The sequence below is a fragment of the Talpa europaea genome (genome assembly GCF_964194135.1).
Source record: "Talpa europaea genome assembly, chromosome: 8".
NCBI lineage: Eukaryota > Metazoa > Chordata > Mammalia > Eulipotyphla > Talpidae > Talpa > Talpa europaea.
In genome coordinates this window covers 69,554,714-69,571,182 of record NC_140075.1, presented here as the reverse complement: position 1 = coordinate 69,571,182, position 16,469 = coordinate 69,554,714, and the positions used below count along the sequence as shown (strand labels likewise).

The 16,469-nt window shown below is 34.4% G+C and overlaps 1 protein-coding gene across 1 annotated transcript in view; it reads right to left on the bottom strand.

Moving 5' to 3' along the window:
• AKAP6 (A-kinase anchoring protein 6) overlaps nt 1-16,469 on the bottom strand; it is a gene marked incomplete at its 3' end in the record, with an annotated part of 338,178 nt that overhangs the window by 29,601 nt on the left and 292,108 nt on the right. The window contains exon 11 of the mRNA XM_084241293.1: nt 6,522-6,737. Within this exon, the coding sequence (XP_084097419.1) occupies nt 6,522-6,737 (216 nt within the window). The remainder of the gene's footprint in view (nt 1-6,521; nt 6,738-16,469) is intronic.

The following is a 16,469-nucleotide window of genomic DNA, read 5'->3' as shown; positions in this document are numbered from 1 at the left end:
CCCGCTGCTCCCCTCAGCAGTGTGCTTCGGTCCTTCTGCCTGCTCTGCTCCCCGCTCTGGCTCTGGTGAATTCTCTCACCCTCCCGTGCTTCTGACTGTACCCAGTGCATGTATAAACAAAAAACAAACAAACAAATAAATAAATAACATGCCTCTATAAAAAAAAAAAAAAGAAATGTATACTCTTTTGCTAGTGAAAGGTATGTTTTAAATATCAATTAGATCAAGTCGATTTATGGTGTGATTCAAGTCTTTTACATTCTTACTGATTTTTCTATTTACATGTACGATCAATTATGGAGAAAAGGTATTAGAATATCTGCCCCAAATTATATATTCTTGTAGTTTTATCAGTTTTTGATTCATGTATTTGTAAGTTCTATAATCAAATATAAACATTTAGTAATCATGTATCTTCTTAATTAATTGGCATCTTTAATCATTAAGAAATGTCCTTTTTTAAAATTCTTGTAATAAATATCCTTTGCTGTGAAGTCTAATTTGTTATTAAAGAACCTCTCCACATTGCTTTTGATTGTATTAGGCTAATTTATATTTCCCATTGTGTTACATTTAACCTATTTTGTCTTTGTACTTCAAGTGGACTAATCATAGGCAACATATTTAGTTTGGCTTTTTTGTTAAATCCAACCTGAAAATTATTGTCTTTTAATTGTAGTTTTTAGTCAATTTACATTTCACAGAATTATTAATAAAGTTGGTTTAATCCTCCCTCCTAGTACTTGTTACTTATTATATTTGTTCTTTATTGCCATTTCCCTCTTTTGCTGTGTTGTCTGGTTATTTTTTAATGATTTTATTAATTTCATTATATTTATTGGCCTATTTATTAAAACTTTTTGCTCTGTTTGTAAATAGTCAAAGTATAGATTTTATTTTATCACAATCTAGTTTTAAATATAAAACCACCATACATAGTGTAAGAACGACACAACAATAAAGCTCCAATTGATGGTCTTTGTAATATTGTTGCCATACATCTTATTTCTATGTGTCCTAAATCTCCCACATACATATTAGCTTGTTTTAAACAGTTTATTATCATTTTAAGAGATTTAAATAACAGAAATTATTTCACATTAATCCATATAGTAACTATTTCCAGTGATTTTCACTTCTGCGTGTAGATTCAAATTTCTGACATCATTTTTCTTTTACATGATAGATTTCCCTTAACATTTCATGCTGATGATTTTTTTTTAGTTTTTGATGGCTGAAAACTTTTTTTTTCTATTTTTTGAATAGTATTTCTCTGTGTGTAGAATCTGTGTTAATTTATATTCTTCTAATAGTATAAAGATGATGCTCTATTGTCTTCTAACTTATATTGTTTCTGAAAAGAAGTCTGCTTTATAAATCTTTATATTCATCTATGTATCATGAGTATTTTTATCTCAGGATGCTTTGAAAATATTCTATCATTTGATTAAATCAATTTGATTACAAGTTACCTTGACATAATTTGTATTGTAGGGTTTTTTTTTAATGTTTCTCACATGCATAGGTTTTACTGACTATATTAGTTTGTCAGAAAAGGTCACAGAAAAAAACACATCATGACTTTTCTAACAACTCAATAACTTTCACCAAATTTGAAAAATTTGGCCATTATTTCTTCAAAAATTATTTTCCCTGTCTTTTCCCTTAGGGGTTCTAATTACATACATATCCAGCTGTTTGACATTATCTTATAGTTTACTGATGCTATATTTTTTTTTCTGTTTCATTTTGGACTGTTATTACTGTAGTGTATTCAGGTTTATGATTGACTCTTTTGTAACATCTAATTGGTGATTAATACCATTCAGTGTATTTTTCATCTTAGTTATTAAGTTTTTCATCTGCAGAAATTTGATTTTAGATTGACATCTTCAATGTCACTACTTAACAAACAATAATTTATAGCTTCTTTAACACATGGCATGCAAGTAAAATAAATTTCAATGTATTTACCTATTAATTCTATAGTCAATGTCATGTCTGGATCTGTTTCTATTGATTTATTTTTTTCCTCCTCATTATTATATATTTTTTATTTTATTTTATTATTTTTTTAATTAATAAATTTTATTTTTATATTCCCCATAACTACTTATCTTCATGCTTGGTCACTTTTGACTAGATGGCAGACACTATAAATTTTACCTTGTTGAATGCTAGTTAATTATAAGTCTATAAAATTCTTTGGTCTTGTTCTAGGATGCACTTAAATTATTTTGAAAGAGTTTGATCTTTTCAGCTCTTGCTTTTAATTTTTTAAAGTAAGACCAGAGCAGCATTTAATCTCATTTTACCCCGTTACTAAGGAAAAATCATTCTCATTATTCTGTCACATGTCTGTGAATGGTAGGGGCATCTACTGTGTCTGATGGATTTCTTCTCTGTACACTGTGACCTGGAAACTCTCTAGAGAGAACTTTGGGTAATCAAATCAGTTCATTCAGTTCACATTCTTTTTTTTTTTTTAAGATTTATTTTTATTTATTTATTTACACAAGCACTGGGTACAGTCAGAAACGCGGGAGCGTGAGAGAATTCATCAGAGACAGCAGGGAGCAGAGCAGGCAAAAGGACCGAAGTACACTGCTGAGGGGAGCAGCGGGCGGCAGGAGAGGTCTGCGCGCCATGTGGGACCCTCCTCTGGTGTCCGGGGAGCAGCCGGGGATCGAACCGACACTGCAGAGGCTGCGGGCAGCTTCGCGACCCGGCGCTAAACCGCTGCACCACCGGGGAGGCCCCCACATTCTTTTTTTGCATTGGGAATGTATCAGCTCATTTTTTTCACATTCTTTCATTGCCTGGCATTCAGTAGCTTGAAAATTATAAATGTGTGTTCAATTTTGTAGTTGTTTCAGGTACGAGGTAAATCCAGTCTCTTATTCTATCCTGTCTAGAAATAGAAATCTACCTCCATGTTCTTAGAGAAGGAAAGACTTTCTTCTTTAGCGGAAGAAAGACTTGATCAAGTTATCTCTTCCTCAACAAAGATTAAGAAACATTGTTTTGAATAGGTTTACAGATTATTAGTATGAATTATTGTTGTTACTATGGGTTGTCTCCTACATTTTAATTTGTATCTATTTTACAAAGTGATATTTAAACTATCAAAAATAACAAAAATCCTGGTTATCTATAATAAATCCAGAATGCTGCTTTGGCATATGAGATGATTTAAGATGATACAAGTCCATGATATTGTCAGTCACAATGTGAGGTGGGAGTTAGTGATATGTCAAAGAAACAAAGTTCAAGCTTCTTTGGCAGAAGGGAAGGAGTAAACAAAACACATGAGTCAAATGAAAATTTGAATTGAATTAAAGCTTGAAAAGTATACACAAAGATCAACTTTATCAGTAATTTTACAAGTTATACAAAATAAACAGAAATAAGTCTGGGAAAACAGCTTGAATGTAAAAAGTACAATGCACACTCTCAAACAATTTAAAATCTTTTTTCCAACCCTCCCCCAATTTCAAATCTTGATGATGAGAGAGAAAAGTACTTTTGGGCTTTATCTGTTTGCATTCCCAGAATTTAAAACAAGACCCCTTGCTTCCTCATATTTTTTAAAAAAGAGATACAGTCATCATTTACCTACTTAGAGAAAATAGAAAAGCTTGTTTAATGACATGTATACATTTTATCTGAATTTTTCCTAAATACTATGGGAAGATTTTCTGTACTTTGGGTATAATTAACTGTTCAGTTTTGAAGTCAGTAATTACCTAAAAATATTTCCTAGTATTATAGTTATTTTTAATTATATTATCTTTCCAACTTTTTTGAAGTGAAGGAGGACATAATTTTTAACCTTGAATCTCTATCACTATAGAATATCACTTAGATAAATATTGCTTACTTAAATATCATGGAATACCTGTTAAGTCTTAGAATTATGTGGGAATGTAATAGTAAGCAGAAAACGGTTTTGTGAGATCAACAGTAATCAAATCATCACACAAATAGATTTAAATTGAACAACAATGGATAGATGATTAGGTGACATCTCTTATACAAACTATTTCTGAAGTTACTAATGAAGAAAATCCTATAACATAGGGATAGAATCAAAACCTATAATCCTAAGTGCCAGAACCACAACCACATTTTTACAACTATTTTATCCAATACCTCATAAAGAATTTCCTTCTGCAATAACTTATGAAAACAAGAGAATAAAGAACATGGTCATTTACATCATGTTTTAGAATTTGGAAACACTATTCTTATCAGACATGAATACTAAAGGCACCTTCTTAGTCATTTCAAAAAGGTATAATATTCCTTCAGAAACAAAACAATACTCAAAGCCACCTTTGAAGAATATATGAACATCAAGAATTAATATAAATATAAGAACTCAAAACCAAATAATAGAATGAAGCAAAGTTTATTAAATCAAAGCATGTATTCATCTAGCAAAAATCTGTCACATAGCTGCTAAGTATAAGTATGTTCCAGGACCTGGAAATAAAGCAGTGAAAGTTCCTGTGCACATATAGAGGACACATAGGGGTGGGGACATATAAGGAAAAAGCAAACAGACTACTTAGAGGTTTCTAACTCTCTGCAAAGGCAACCTCCCACATTGTTAAGTACCTGTCTACCCATCAAAGCAATCTGAACTCTTTACCCAACCACCAGGATCAGAAACAAGAACTGTCTCCAACTGAATGAGGCACCTGTGTTCATTGCATTGTTGGTAACAGTGCCTCTCTCTACTTTTCAATTCTTTCTTCAACAGTGATTTTAAACCCTGTTTAGCACAGACAGCCTACTTGCCATATTCATCATTTCAAGCAACCTACATATGCAGCACCAAACTAAAGAAAAGGGAAGACTTTTCTCTATCTGCAATCCACATGTACTTCTAGGTAGAAGTTTGAGCCTCTAAGAAGTAACCAGGGTATCTCAAAGCTAAAGTTTACCCTTATCACAGAGGTAGGATAAAAACGTTTACATCTACTGCAGTATGAAAAAGATTTAGTCCAGCATCCCATTTTATATAATTTCAAATAACCCCCTCAAGAAATACATTTTTGTCTCCTCCAAAGTTGTGTGAATTCTTTCAAAATGTCAGTTACTTCAGGGGCAGTTGGTTTTGTATAAAAGGCTTTGAACTATTGAATAAAAGTAACCTTTTCTACCCTTCCAAACAGTCACCAGAAAGAGGAAGAGAGAGAGAAGGAAGAAGAAGAAGAAGATCATGATGACACTCCAGTTAAATAGCTTTACAACAAACAGGACACTTCAAGAAAAGACATCCAATTATATAAACTTTAATTACTGGTAATAACTAGGAAGTCTGAAGAATTTTAACAACTTCAGCTCCAAACAATTAAAATGAACTGTTGATAAAATCACCCCCTAGACTCAACCTGGTTACAAATGCAAAAAGAGCGAGGGAAGCTTACTGACACATTATTTTTTTGTTCGCACTCCCCAAAGCCAAACACAAGATAGAAAATATTAAGGCTTTGTTAGAATTCGAATTCATAGGAGAAGCCTATTATTCAGCAGCAAGATAGTTCCATCTGATTTTTCAATTTTGAATCTTAAATGTTTGAAGATGTAGAAAGGATAATATAAACATTAAAAAAAACCTTTCATTCTTTGTATGTACATATGTACACAAGTATGTATGGATATTAGTATTTCATTTATGTAAGTCAGACATGAGAATTAGGCATCACCAAATACTGACTTCTAGGTCAGTTGGGAAACACACTCTTTTTATAAATAAAGTTTTTCCTTGAAAGCTATGAACGCTTTCTAAATAAGTGTGTATTCTATATTATAATAAAACAACTCTAGTCACATAAACTTCCTTCATCTAACAATAGGTTGAAATACAATCAATTCGGAAACTTCTTAAAAGGAATCCACCACCACTTTGAGCGCTGCATTTTTTTTTAATTAATAAATTTTATTTTTATATTCCCCATACAATTACAATCCCCCCATTCTGACCCCAATCCTGAGCGCTGCATTTAAGCTCTAAGAAGGAACTTGCTACTTCTTGGCAAAGTTACTCCTACGCTAGCAGAAGGAACTCCAAACAAAAACAGTGGAGGTTGTAGGTTGTTGTGCAAATAGATGGTGTTAATGCATATCATGTAATGAAAGGTAAACAGTATACTTTATTTCAATGACTTATCTGCAGAGCATACACATTGCTCTATATGCTCTGAGAGCGGCAAACCACCTTCTAAAAAATTCTTCATGGGGTAGTGTATGATTTAAGATTATCACAAGTGTAGGAAAAAATGAAAGAATTATGACTTAATTTGGTAAGGTTATGTGAAATCTCCATGTGATTTAAAAAAAAGGATAATTTGTCTTATAAGTAGGCAAATAAATAAATCTCTGTGTTATGACAAATGGTTGGAAATAACTATCCCTTTAGTTAGAAAACTACTTTTAAGAAGAACACATTTCCAATTTTTTTTCTGAGAAAAATGAGAGGTCACAAATGCTTTAAAAAAAGAAAAATCACTCACAGACTCCTTTCCCATCTTCTTTTGTAGCCGTGTTTGCCACTGGACAGCTTGCATGACAATGGCTTCCCACCTTCTTTCAAGATTTACAATAATCAGCTGCATGGGCTGATGGTCTGCATTCACATTGCAGGTCTCCCGGTCATCCAGAAGATGCTGGCATAATCGCAGGATGGAGGCCACTCCTCGACGCCTCTGCTTGATTTCACAACAGAGGGACTGCAACACAGAAAGGGACCCATCCATGAGTGTTTATAAGGCAGAGGTCCTTAAAACATGAAACACTCTCTTTCACCATAATTTCAAATTGCTATTATAATGTGCACAGATGGGAATGACAGGACAAGAAGAAGGACTCTAAGAAGGGAGCTTCCTATAGATATCCAACTAATGCCAAAGAATTTAGCTACATCCATTCCTCTTCCCTTTTTCATTCTTTTCTCTATCAAAATGCTGGGTCCTACCTTGACATACAGGCGTCACCTTGACACATAGCAATTTATAACTTAATTAAATAAATCACTGAGGTCATGCAAACGTCAAACAGTTTGCATGCTTTGATTCGAGGTCACAGGAAGCACAGAAGATTAAAAAGTCCTCCAAAAGGAGATGGAATTTTTCCAAATTTACTCCTCAATACTTAGGAGCCAAAAGTTTATTTTATGACTGACTGGGAATAAGTTAAATAAGATTGCAAGGAATTCTGCAATACAGGAACTATTATTTGAAAAAGAGGATAAACAACATTTCTCTCAAAGCTTGATTAACAAAGCAATAATGTTCTGAAAACAGAAATTAGGATACTAGATTATTGCTGCACTATTCATTGGTTGCTGTTTTTCTTGTAATAGACATTCACACTATTTCAGAAGGATATACATGCATCAAAATAACATTTTGCCCCCAGAAGCATTTGTATTGCTGCAGTGACCCTAAGCTGAACGATTCAAGCAAAATAGTGGATACACATGTCTAAAAATATTATATCTTTTCTTTGCCTACGGATAATGTGTAAGTGATATTCTAATTCAAAGCCTTCAGGAGAAATGATGATTATATCCACAAACATCACTGAATTACTAATCTCCTTCTACTGCCACAATTGGACTGTTCTAACAGTTAACAGATTGCTTATTAATCAACAAGGGTAAACAAGACAATGCAATTTCATTTAGCATGAGAGTTTTAATGCCTAAAAGTATTTGTGCTTAAAATGTTAATCTAGATAAGACTTCATTAGAAGAAGTCTTAAAATGATTAAATGCAGCTCGTTGAAATGTGCAGCGTGGTAGTAGATCAGCAGGTGGACATTTCATACAGATGTCCCACTTATTGATATAATACATGCTCTAGCCATTTAAATGACCCTAACTCCGTAATAGCTGGAATTCTATTATTTCTATAATGAGAGACTCCTGTACCTTTAATATTTCTGAATTTTAAATAAGGTGAATGACAAATTTCTAAATCTCTATTTATGGCAAAATATGACTAGGAATTTATTATTCAATTTATACCAGTGCAGCATTTTTAGTTATGTTTCCTGAACTTACCGTTATTTATTTTCCTAGTGTTCATTACTATTTTTCTATATAACTCCTGATATAACTACCAAGTCTGACAAATTTCTTTACTGATGCTATTCATTAATTCAATGCTGAATGAGAAGACATGGTAGACATTCAAAGATAAAACTTGAGGGTCTATTAAGCTATGGTAGTTATTTCCATCTCATCCACCGAACTTGCTAACGGCCACTCACCCACACACATTCTCATTCCCTGAGTCTGTCTCACACTCTAATCACATTGTTTTGTCACTCTAAAACAAATGTTGGGCAATTCATACTACATCAAGCCCACTCAATACTTGCCAATTCCTTGGTCCAATATTTAATACTTCAAAATAGTAATATAGCCCACTAAAATTGGTTCAAATGAGTCCTATAAATATGAATATTCAGGGATTTATTTTTATTTGTTGTTAATTTGTTAAAAATAAAAAGAACTATAAAAATAAATAGGTATTTCCATGCCATAAAACTGGATCTTGGAAAATTCTCTTTGAAATTGGCTGGAATAGTAAGTGCATTCCTCAAGACAACAAAAATTTCCAATATTTCTTAGTCAAACAAAAAGTTGTTATGGATGGCATCAAAGATGTGTGTGGAGTTAGTACCATCACATCAAGCAGAGCAGCCCAGATGGGTTTCATTCAACTCACACACATTTTCAAAAGTCTGAAACAATATACTAGAGGTTGCTAGAGGAAATTTCTAAAGTGGTCATTGGCCATAATTTTTTATAAGTATCTAGAATGTACCTGTATTTAAGTATTTAGGTGATCCCTACTCCATATCTTAATTCAAATGATTGTAGGTGGTTTGAAAACTGTGAAATTATTACTGTTGACAATACCTGATTTTTAGATCTTTGTAATTCTGCTCTTTTTTAAACTTTAAATATTCAAACAACAGTGTACTTCCTGGATTAATGATTTATCCTACATGCATACTTTAGAAATAACACCACTTTAAAAAGGAGGAAGAATTCGTGAATTTTACATGACAAACATATTTTTAATACATTTTATATCTGGAGATATAATTGATAAAATAACACCCTTCTTTACAAATGGGTTTCCATGACAACCATTAAAATATACATATTTATTTATAATCACACATACTAAATAAAATCATTACATTTGCTGGCAATGTTTTCTAGAGTCAGTAGTTTACATTATTTCCATGATAAACTATGCATAGAGAAATGTTAAATATAACTCCCAGGGACAAATGAGTATTATAACTATTTTTGGCTTACATTTTCAGAAAATAAGTACTTTTAAACAAAAATCAAGCTAAGCAACCTAAGTAAAGCACAGAAATGAGACAAACTCATCCTGAAAGTCCTCAACTGCATACTTCACCTTCCATCTGCTATATACAGTCTCAGACTTCATATGGAACAAGTTACTGCTCTTACCTCAAAATTGGTGAGCATCTACTGGAGATAGTTATACAAATAAGCACAGTATTAGGAATGAAGCAAAGAGGAGGCAGCTAACAGAAATTTGTGTATGTTGCTATTGGAGGAGATGGCAAAATCATCAGGAAAATGATGTGAGCAACATGGTCCAAACTGGGCTGTTGAGGTTATATGGATAAAAGCCCAGAAGACCTTCGTACCTATTATATTTAGGAGAAGAAAGAGTAAAATGGCTGGAAAAAGAAGGAACAGAAAATTTTGAAATGCTTATCATTTCCAATTTTGAGGTTATTTTCCTTGTGATTATATTGATTCCCATGCATAGTCACATTGCCTTTCCAGAAGTATAAAGGCAAGAGGAAAATATAATTTAAAAAGAAAAATACAACAAATCATCAACACAACTAAGAGAGAGATTCCAGACACTTTTGCATTTAGTTATCTTTATTATTTGGTAATCTTTAGGCAACTTCTTCTTACAAAGCTACCTTGTAACAGAGGTCATTGTCTTGTTTATCACTTCAGCATATTGGGAAATAACTTAGTATTACTTGTATAATTTCTAATGACCTATTTTACATTTCTACTCAGCTTCCACATATTTACTAAAAAAGGCAGAATTCCTGTAAGATATAAGAAATGGAGCTTCCATATGATCCAGCAATTCCACTCCTCAGTATTTACCCAAAGGACACAGAAACATTAATTCCAAAGAGCACCTGCACCCCTATGTTTATAGCAGCACTATTTACAACAGCTAAGCTTTGGAAACAACCCAAATGCCCAAAAACAGATGACTGGATCAAGAAGATGTGGTACATATAACCATGGAATATTACTCAGCATTCAAAAAAGATAAGCACATACAATTTGCAGCAACATGGATGGAGCTGGAAGGGATCATGCTCAGCAAAATAAACCAGAAAGAAAAAGAAAAATACCGGATGGTCTCACTCATAGCAGGAATCTAGAAAACTTAAATAAGGGACCAGGAAAAAGAATAACTATAAGAAAGAAAATATCAAAATCTTGGGCCTCCCCGGTGGCGCAGCGGTTGAGCGCTGGGTTGCGAAGCTGCCCGCAGCCTCTGCAGCACCGGTTCGATCCCCGGCTGTTCCCCGGCCACCGAAGGAGGGTCCCACATGGCGCGCAGACCTCTCCTGCCGCCCGCTGCTCCCCTCAGCAGTGTACTTCGGTCCTTCTGCCTGCTCTGCTCCCCGCTCTGGCTCCGGTGAATTCTCTCACCCTCCCGCACTTCTGACTGTACCCAGTGCTTGTATAAATAAATAAAAAATAAATCTTTAAAAAAAAAAAAGAAAATATCAAAATCAACAAACAACCATGGGGTCAAAATAAGGGGATTGCAATTGTATGGGGAATATAAAAATAAAATTTATTTAAAAAATAAATAAAATAAAATACATGCATGGCAATATGTAGGCCATGTAGTTTCTGTCACTAAAAAAATAAAATATCTAAAATGGTAAATTTTAGATATCCTTATCACAATAAAAATTTCAACCTATAAACACCAGCAAGAAAACAACATATCAAAAGAAATGAAAACTAGGATTCCAAGTGTGGCATCAAATTACTAAACAATTAAAACATCTTCTCCATGATTGAAATGCAGATATCCCAGGGTCTGGGCAGGGCAGTGCAAGACAGACAGACTGCTGAAAAGTGAAAAAAAAAAAAAAAAGATATAAGAAATGGGGCCTCCCTGGCGGCGCAAGGGGTTAAGACACAACCTATGAAGCTATTCTATCCACAGTCACTGCAGCATGAGTTCGATCCCTGGCCAGGGAGAAACCCACATGGTGCAGCAGACCTCTCCTGACTCGCCCGTTGCTCCCCTCAGCAGTATATTTCAGTCATTCCACCTGTTCTGTTCCCCACTCTGTCTCTGATGAATCCTCTAGCCCCCCTACACGTCTGGCCTGTACCCCAGTTCTTTTATGCATAAATAATTTTTTTAAAAAAAGATGTAAGAAATGTGAAAAATCAAAATCAAAATTTCCGTCATTTTTTTCCTTTATAATGACCAGATCTCCAACCCTCCAAACACATTTATTTGGACACAGTACAAAAGGGCTGCAGGGTTTTGCTTTACATTCTGAAGCAGTCAATTTCATTTTCAATTCACTAATAGTGGCACAAAGGGGTGTAGTTGTTTTATGTTGTTTTTTTCCTCTCCTGATGTCCTCCATCAACTTTCTTTGACTAAACCACTCATGTTATGGGGCCAAACGTAATGTAATGTAATTTTTGACATTGCCTTCATTTTAAAACTATTGAAGGTAGGTAATAATACTCAATTGGCACTCATTCTTTATTAACTGTAAGTATATAGGCACACATATTGTATAGAATGCAAATATACCCATATACTTGACATTAAACAATAGTGTCATCTACTATCACAAAAAGATATAAATAAGCTTACAATAAAAGAACTATAATTAGACCAAGAAACAAAATGTACAATAAATAAAATGCAAGAACCAAGTCAGAAAAAGTGAGATGAGGAAGAAAATAATATTTTACGAACACCAAAATTAAATATAGGCTAAAAAGAGAGAAAAAAAAATCTAGCTGAGGAACTCCAAAGCAATTTGGACTCCATATCGCTTACATAATTTTATTTAGCAGGTTAATGTAACATCATTTGTAAGTCAATATGCACAAAGTGGAGGGACACTGGATGATTTGTCAAATAAAAAAAAAATATAAAGCAATTTAATTTATAAGTCAAACATGACTTTATCTTCTAGGTTAATCAATTGTTTAACAATATCTATTGAATATGACTTCTGTCTGGCAAGCATGAAGGGTCAACCTAGAGACATATCTTTAATCTAGCTGGACTGCAGTAAATTCTTCCAGTTTAAATAGTGTGAAGTAGATAGCTCCATCTCTTTGTTGCAAGGGTTTCCTACATTTTTTTCATGTTTTTCTTCCTTTTTGCATTTTGTCTTTTATCATTTTAATTCATGAGGTTGGCAATTGTCTTTTAGTCAGCTACCTAAAACCAGATTTTCCTAGAGCAAAAGTCTACTGAGGAAGTTCTCCTGGTCAAGCAGCATTAAAATCAACTGGGAATGTTGGAAATGCAAATTTTCTGGTGCCACTGCATATGTGAATCAACTATTCTGAGATAGGCCCAAATAAGCCATGGCCTCACAAGCCCCATAGATGATTACAATGCATTCTAAAGTTTGAAGCATGGGTCTATGGGTAATTAATTTTTGGACAAGAGAGTTAATCTAGTTAATTATATATATTTTTAAAAGTGTAAAAGCGAAGTTTCTGATTCTGGAGTCACACTGGTAGCTGAAAGTCCAAGGACCACACCCATTGGTGATTTTTTTTTTTTGTTATCAAGTAATTTTAAAAAGAATGAATCAATAAATAGATCTTTTTTGAGTAATATTAGTAGTAGCTTGATGATCTCCAGAATTTCTTATATAGCCATTAAGAACGTAGAATACCATATATGGGGATTTTTACTCCATTTTGTCACTTTAATCAAATAAACCATCTAGTAATGACTAAAACATAAGGCATTGTGATTACTTGAAGCTCTGCTTTCCAAAAACTTACATGGTAAAACAAAACCATAATTTTCTTGAGAAGGTGCATGGTATCAGATACAGAAAAGATTAATGCCTGTTTGTGTGGTTTAGTAAGAATATCCTGTAGGTGGGGAAAAATAAGAAGCTATACTGGTACTTCTATGATCCTTTAGAAGATACTTTCAAATGGTTGGTTCAGTGTCATTTGGAAGCGAGGTTGACAAAGATCACATGAATAATATTTTTGTAGGTTTCAACTATGTGTCAAATATCACAGTTTTTACTACAGGATTGTGATTGGTGGACAACAGACTATAATATGATATGGTGTTTGTTCTTAAACACTTGTAGTCTGGCTAGAAAGAGCAGACACTGGCTCCTAAAAGTAAGAGAAATCAATATAAGCAAAGGTTTTGATAAGACCTAACCCATCAAGTTTTTAAAATGAGCTCAGGGAGGTAAATGTGCTTCATGAGTAGTAAGATAGTGACCTGATTGTTCTGTGTAATTGATATTCATGCTAAATTATGAGCATTGATATGGAGGATGACAAGTTATTACTAGTTGAAGTAGATAGTGATTCATGAACCTAGACCGAGTCATTGAAAGCTGTTGAAGATCAAAAAAGGTAGAGAGAGGGGTGGGAGGATAGGCATTACACTTAAGTTCAAATAACCACAACATTTATAAGATTTTATAACAGGAGTGAAGTTCAAGTGGGATAATTATAATTATGATAATTATATTTCAATCATCCATCTATCCATCCATCCATCCATCCATCCATCCATCCAAATGTACTTACTGAGTACCTCTAATGTGCCAGGCACTGTAATCAGTTGTGAGGGTATAGAAGTAAGCAAGATATACAAGATTTCTGCTTTTATGGAACTTACATTCAAATCTGTGTGTGTATGTATGTGTGTGAGAAACTGGAAAAAATATATATAAATATATTTTAAAAAATCAGAACTATAAAACAAAATAGATAAGAGAGAAAGTGGAGGGAATTATTTTTAATGTTTTGCACAATGTATGCATTTTCAGTTTGGTTTTAGTTCCCAACAATTCCCACCACCCTTGTTTTGATCCTACTCCCTTCTCCTCTCCTCTCCTCTCCCCCTCTCCCACAGTGTGTCTCAGTTTTATAGTTGCTTGGTGATTTTGATTTTTACTTTATTATAATTAGTCTTTTTCCTGGTCCCTTATTTAGGTTTTCTAAATTCCTGCTATATGTGAGACCATCCGGTATTTTTCTTTTTCTTTCTGGCTTATTTTGCTGAGCATGATCCCTCCAGTTCCATTCGTGTTGCTGCAAATTGCATGAGTTTATCTTTTTTGATTGCTGAGTAATATTCCATTATGTATATATACCACATCTTCTTGATCCAGTCATCTATTTTTGGGCATTTAGGTTGCTTCCATAGCTTAGCTATTGTAAATAGTGCTGCTATAAACATAGGGGTGCAGGCGCCCTTTTGAATTAAAGTTTCTGTGTCCTTTGGGTAAATACCTATGAGTGGAACTGCTGGATCATATGGCAGTTCCATCATGAGCAGACTGAGGAATCTCCACACAGCTCTCTGTAGTGGATGCACCAGTTTGCTCTCCCACCAGCAGTGCAGTTCCTTTTTCTCCACATCCTCGCCAACATTTGTTGTTGCTAGTTTTTTTTTTTAATATGTGCCATTCTCACAGGTATAAGATGTAGTTTTTATTTGCATTTCCCTGATTACAAGTGATGTTGAACATTTTTTTCATATGCCTGTTGGCCATTTGTATTTCGTCTTTGGAGAAGTTTCTTTTTAGCTCTTCTGCCCATTTTTTGACTGGGTTGTTTACTTTGTTTTTGTTGAGTCACATCAGCCCTTTGTAGATTTTTTGTGATCACTCCTTTATCATTAGTGCTGTGTGCAAAAATTTTCTTCCAATCTGTGGGGTGTTTCTTTGTTTGGTTACTGTCTCCTTTGCTGTACAGAAGCTCTTTATTTTTTTTTTATTTATACAAGAGCTGGGGTATAGGTAAGATGCGCAGGAGGGTGAGAGGATTCACCAGAGACAGAGTGGGGAACAGAACAGGCAGACTGACAAAATACACTGCTGAGGGGAGCAGCGGTTGAAACAGGAGAGGTCTGCTTGCCATGTGGGTTGTTTCAAGGCCGGCCGGGATCAAACCGGCACTGCAGAGGCTGCGGACAGCTTCGCAGTGCTGCGCTCAACCATCTGCGCCCCCAGGGAGGCCCAGTACAGAAGCTCTTTAATTTGGTGTAGTCCCAGCTGTTTATCTTTGCCTTTTCTATCACTGTTTTGGGTGATATGTCTTTAAAGATGTTACTGAGGTGTATGTCAAGTAGTGTTTCACCTATATTTCCTTCTATATATTTTATGGTTTCAGGTCTTATGTCTAGTTCTTTAATCCATTTTGAGTTGGTTTTTGTGTATGGTGTGAGGTGGTGGTCAAGCTTCATTCTTTTACATGTAGCGATGCAGTTTTCCCAGGACCATTTATTGAACAAACATTCTTTGCTCCATTGCATATTCTTTGCTCCTTTGTCAAAGATTAGTTGATGGTAAATCTGTGGGCTTATTTCTGGATTTTCCATTCAGTTCCATTGGTCTGTGTGTCTGTTCGGAGAAGTCTGATGTCAACCTGATTGGTTTTCCTTTGTATGTTACCTGTTTCTTCACTCTTGTTAGCTTAATTATTTTTTCCTTGTCTTGGATTCTTGGGAGCTTTACTATTATGTGTCTTGCTGTGTTTTTTCCTTTCATCACAGAAGGTTGGTGTTCTTCTTGCTTCTTGTATGTCTATTTTCAGCTCCTTCTTCATGCTTGGAAGTTCTCTTTAATTATCTCCTTGAATATTTTCTCTGTTCCTATGTCTCTCTTCTCTCCTTCAGGGATTCCTATAACTCTTATATTTCCTTTGCTCGTTAAGTCCAATAGTTCCCGAAGTCTTTCTTCATTCTTTTCCCTTCGTATTTCTCTTTCTTTTTTTGTTTTGGTTCTTTTTATTTCTGTGTCTTCGAGAGTACTTCTTATTCATTCTTCCATTTCATTTATTCTGCTTTCACTGCTTTTCCCAGTGTTCTTTTGCTCCTCCATTAATCCTTTGATCTCCTGCATTCCTTTCACTTTCCTCTTTTAGGACTCAATTTCATTCTTCTGATCATTCATTATTTTTCCCTTATCATTGTTTTCCTTTATGACTTCTTTCTGTTTTTTCTATCTGGAAGGCTCAGAAGTTCTTCCAAGTCACTGTTGTTGCAATCTGGTGGGTGATTTTCTTTTTGTGGTGTGTCTTTTCCCTGGGGACTTGCTTGGTTGCTTGTAGTTTTTCTTTTCCCTGCTGCTTGTTTTCTAATTTGTCCTATTTATTGGGACTC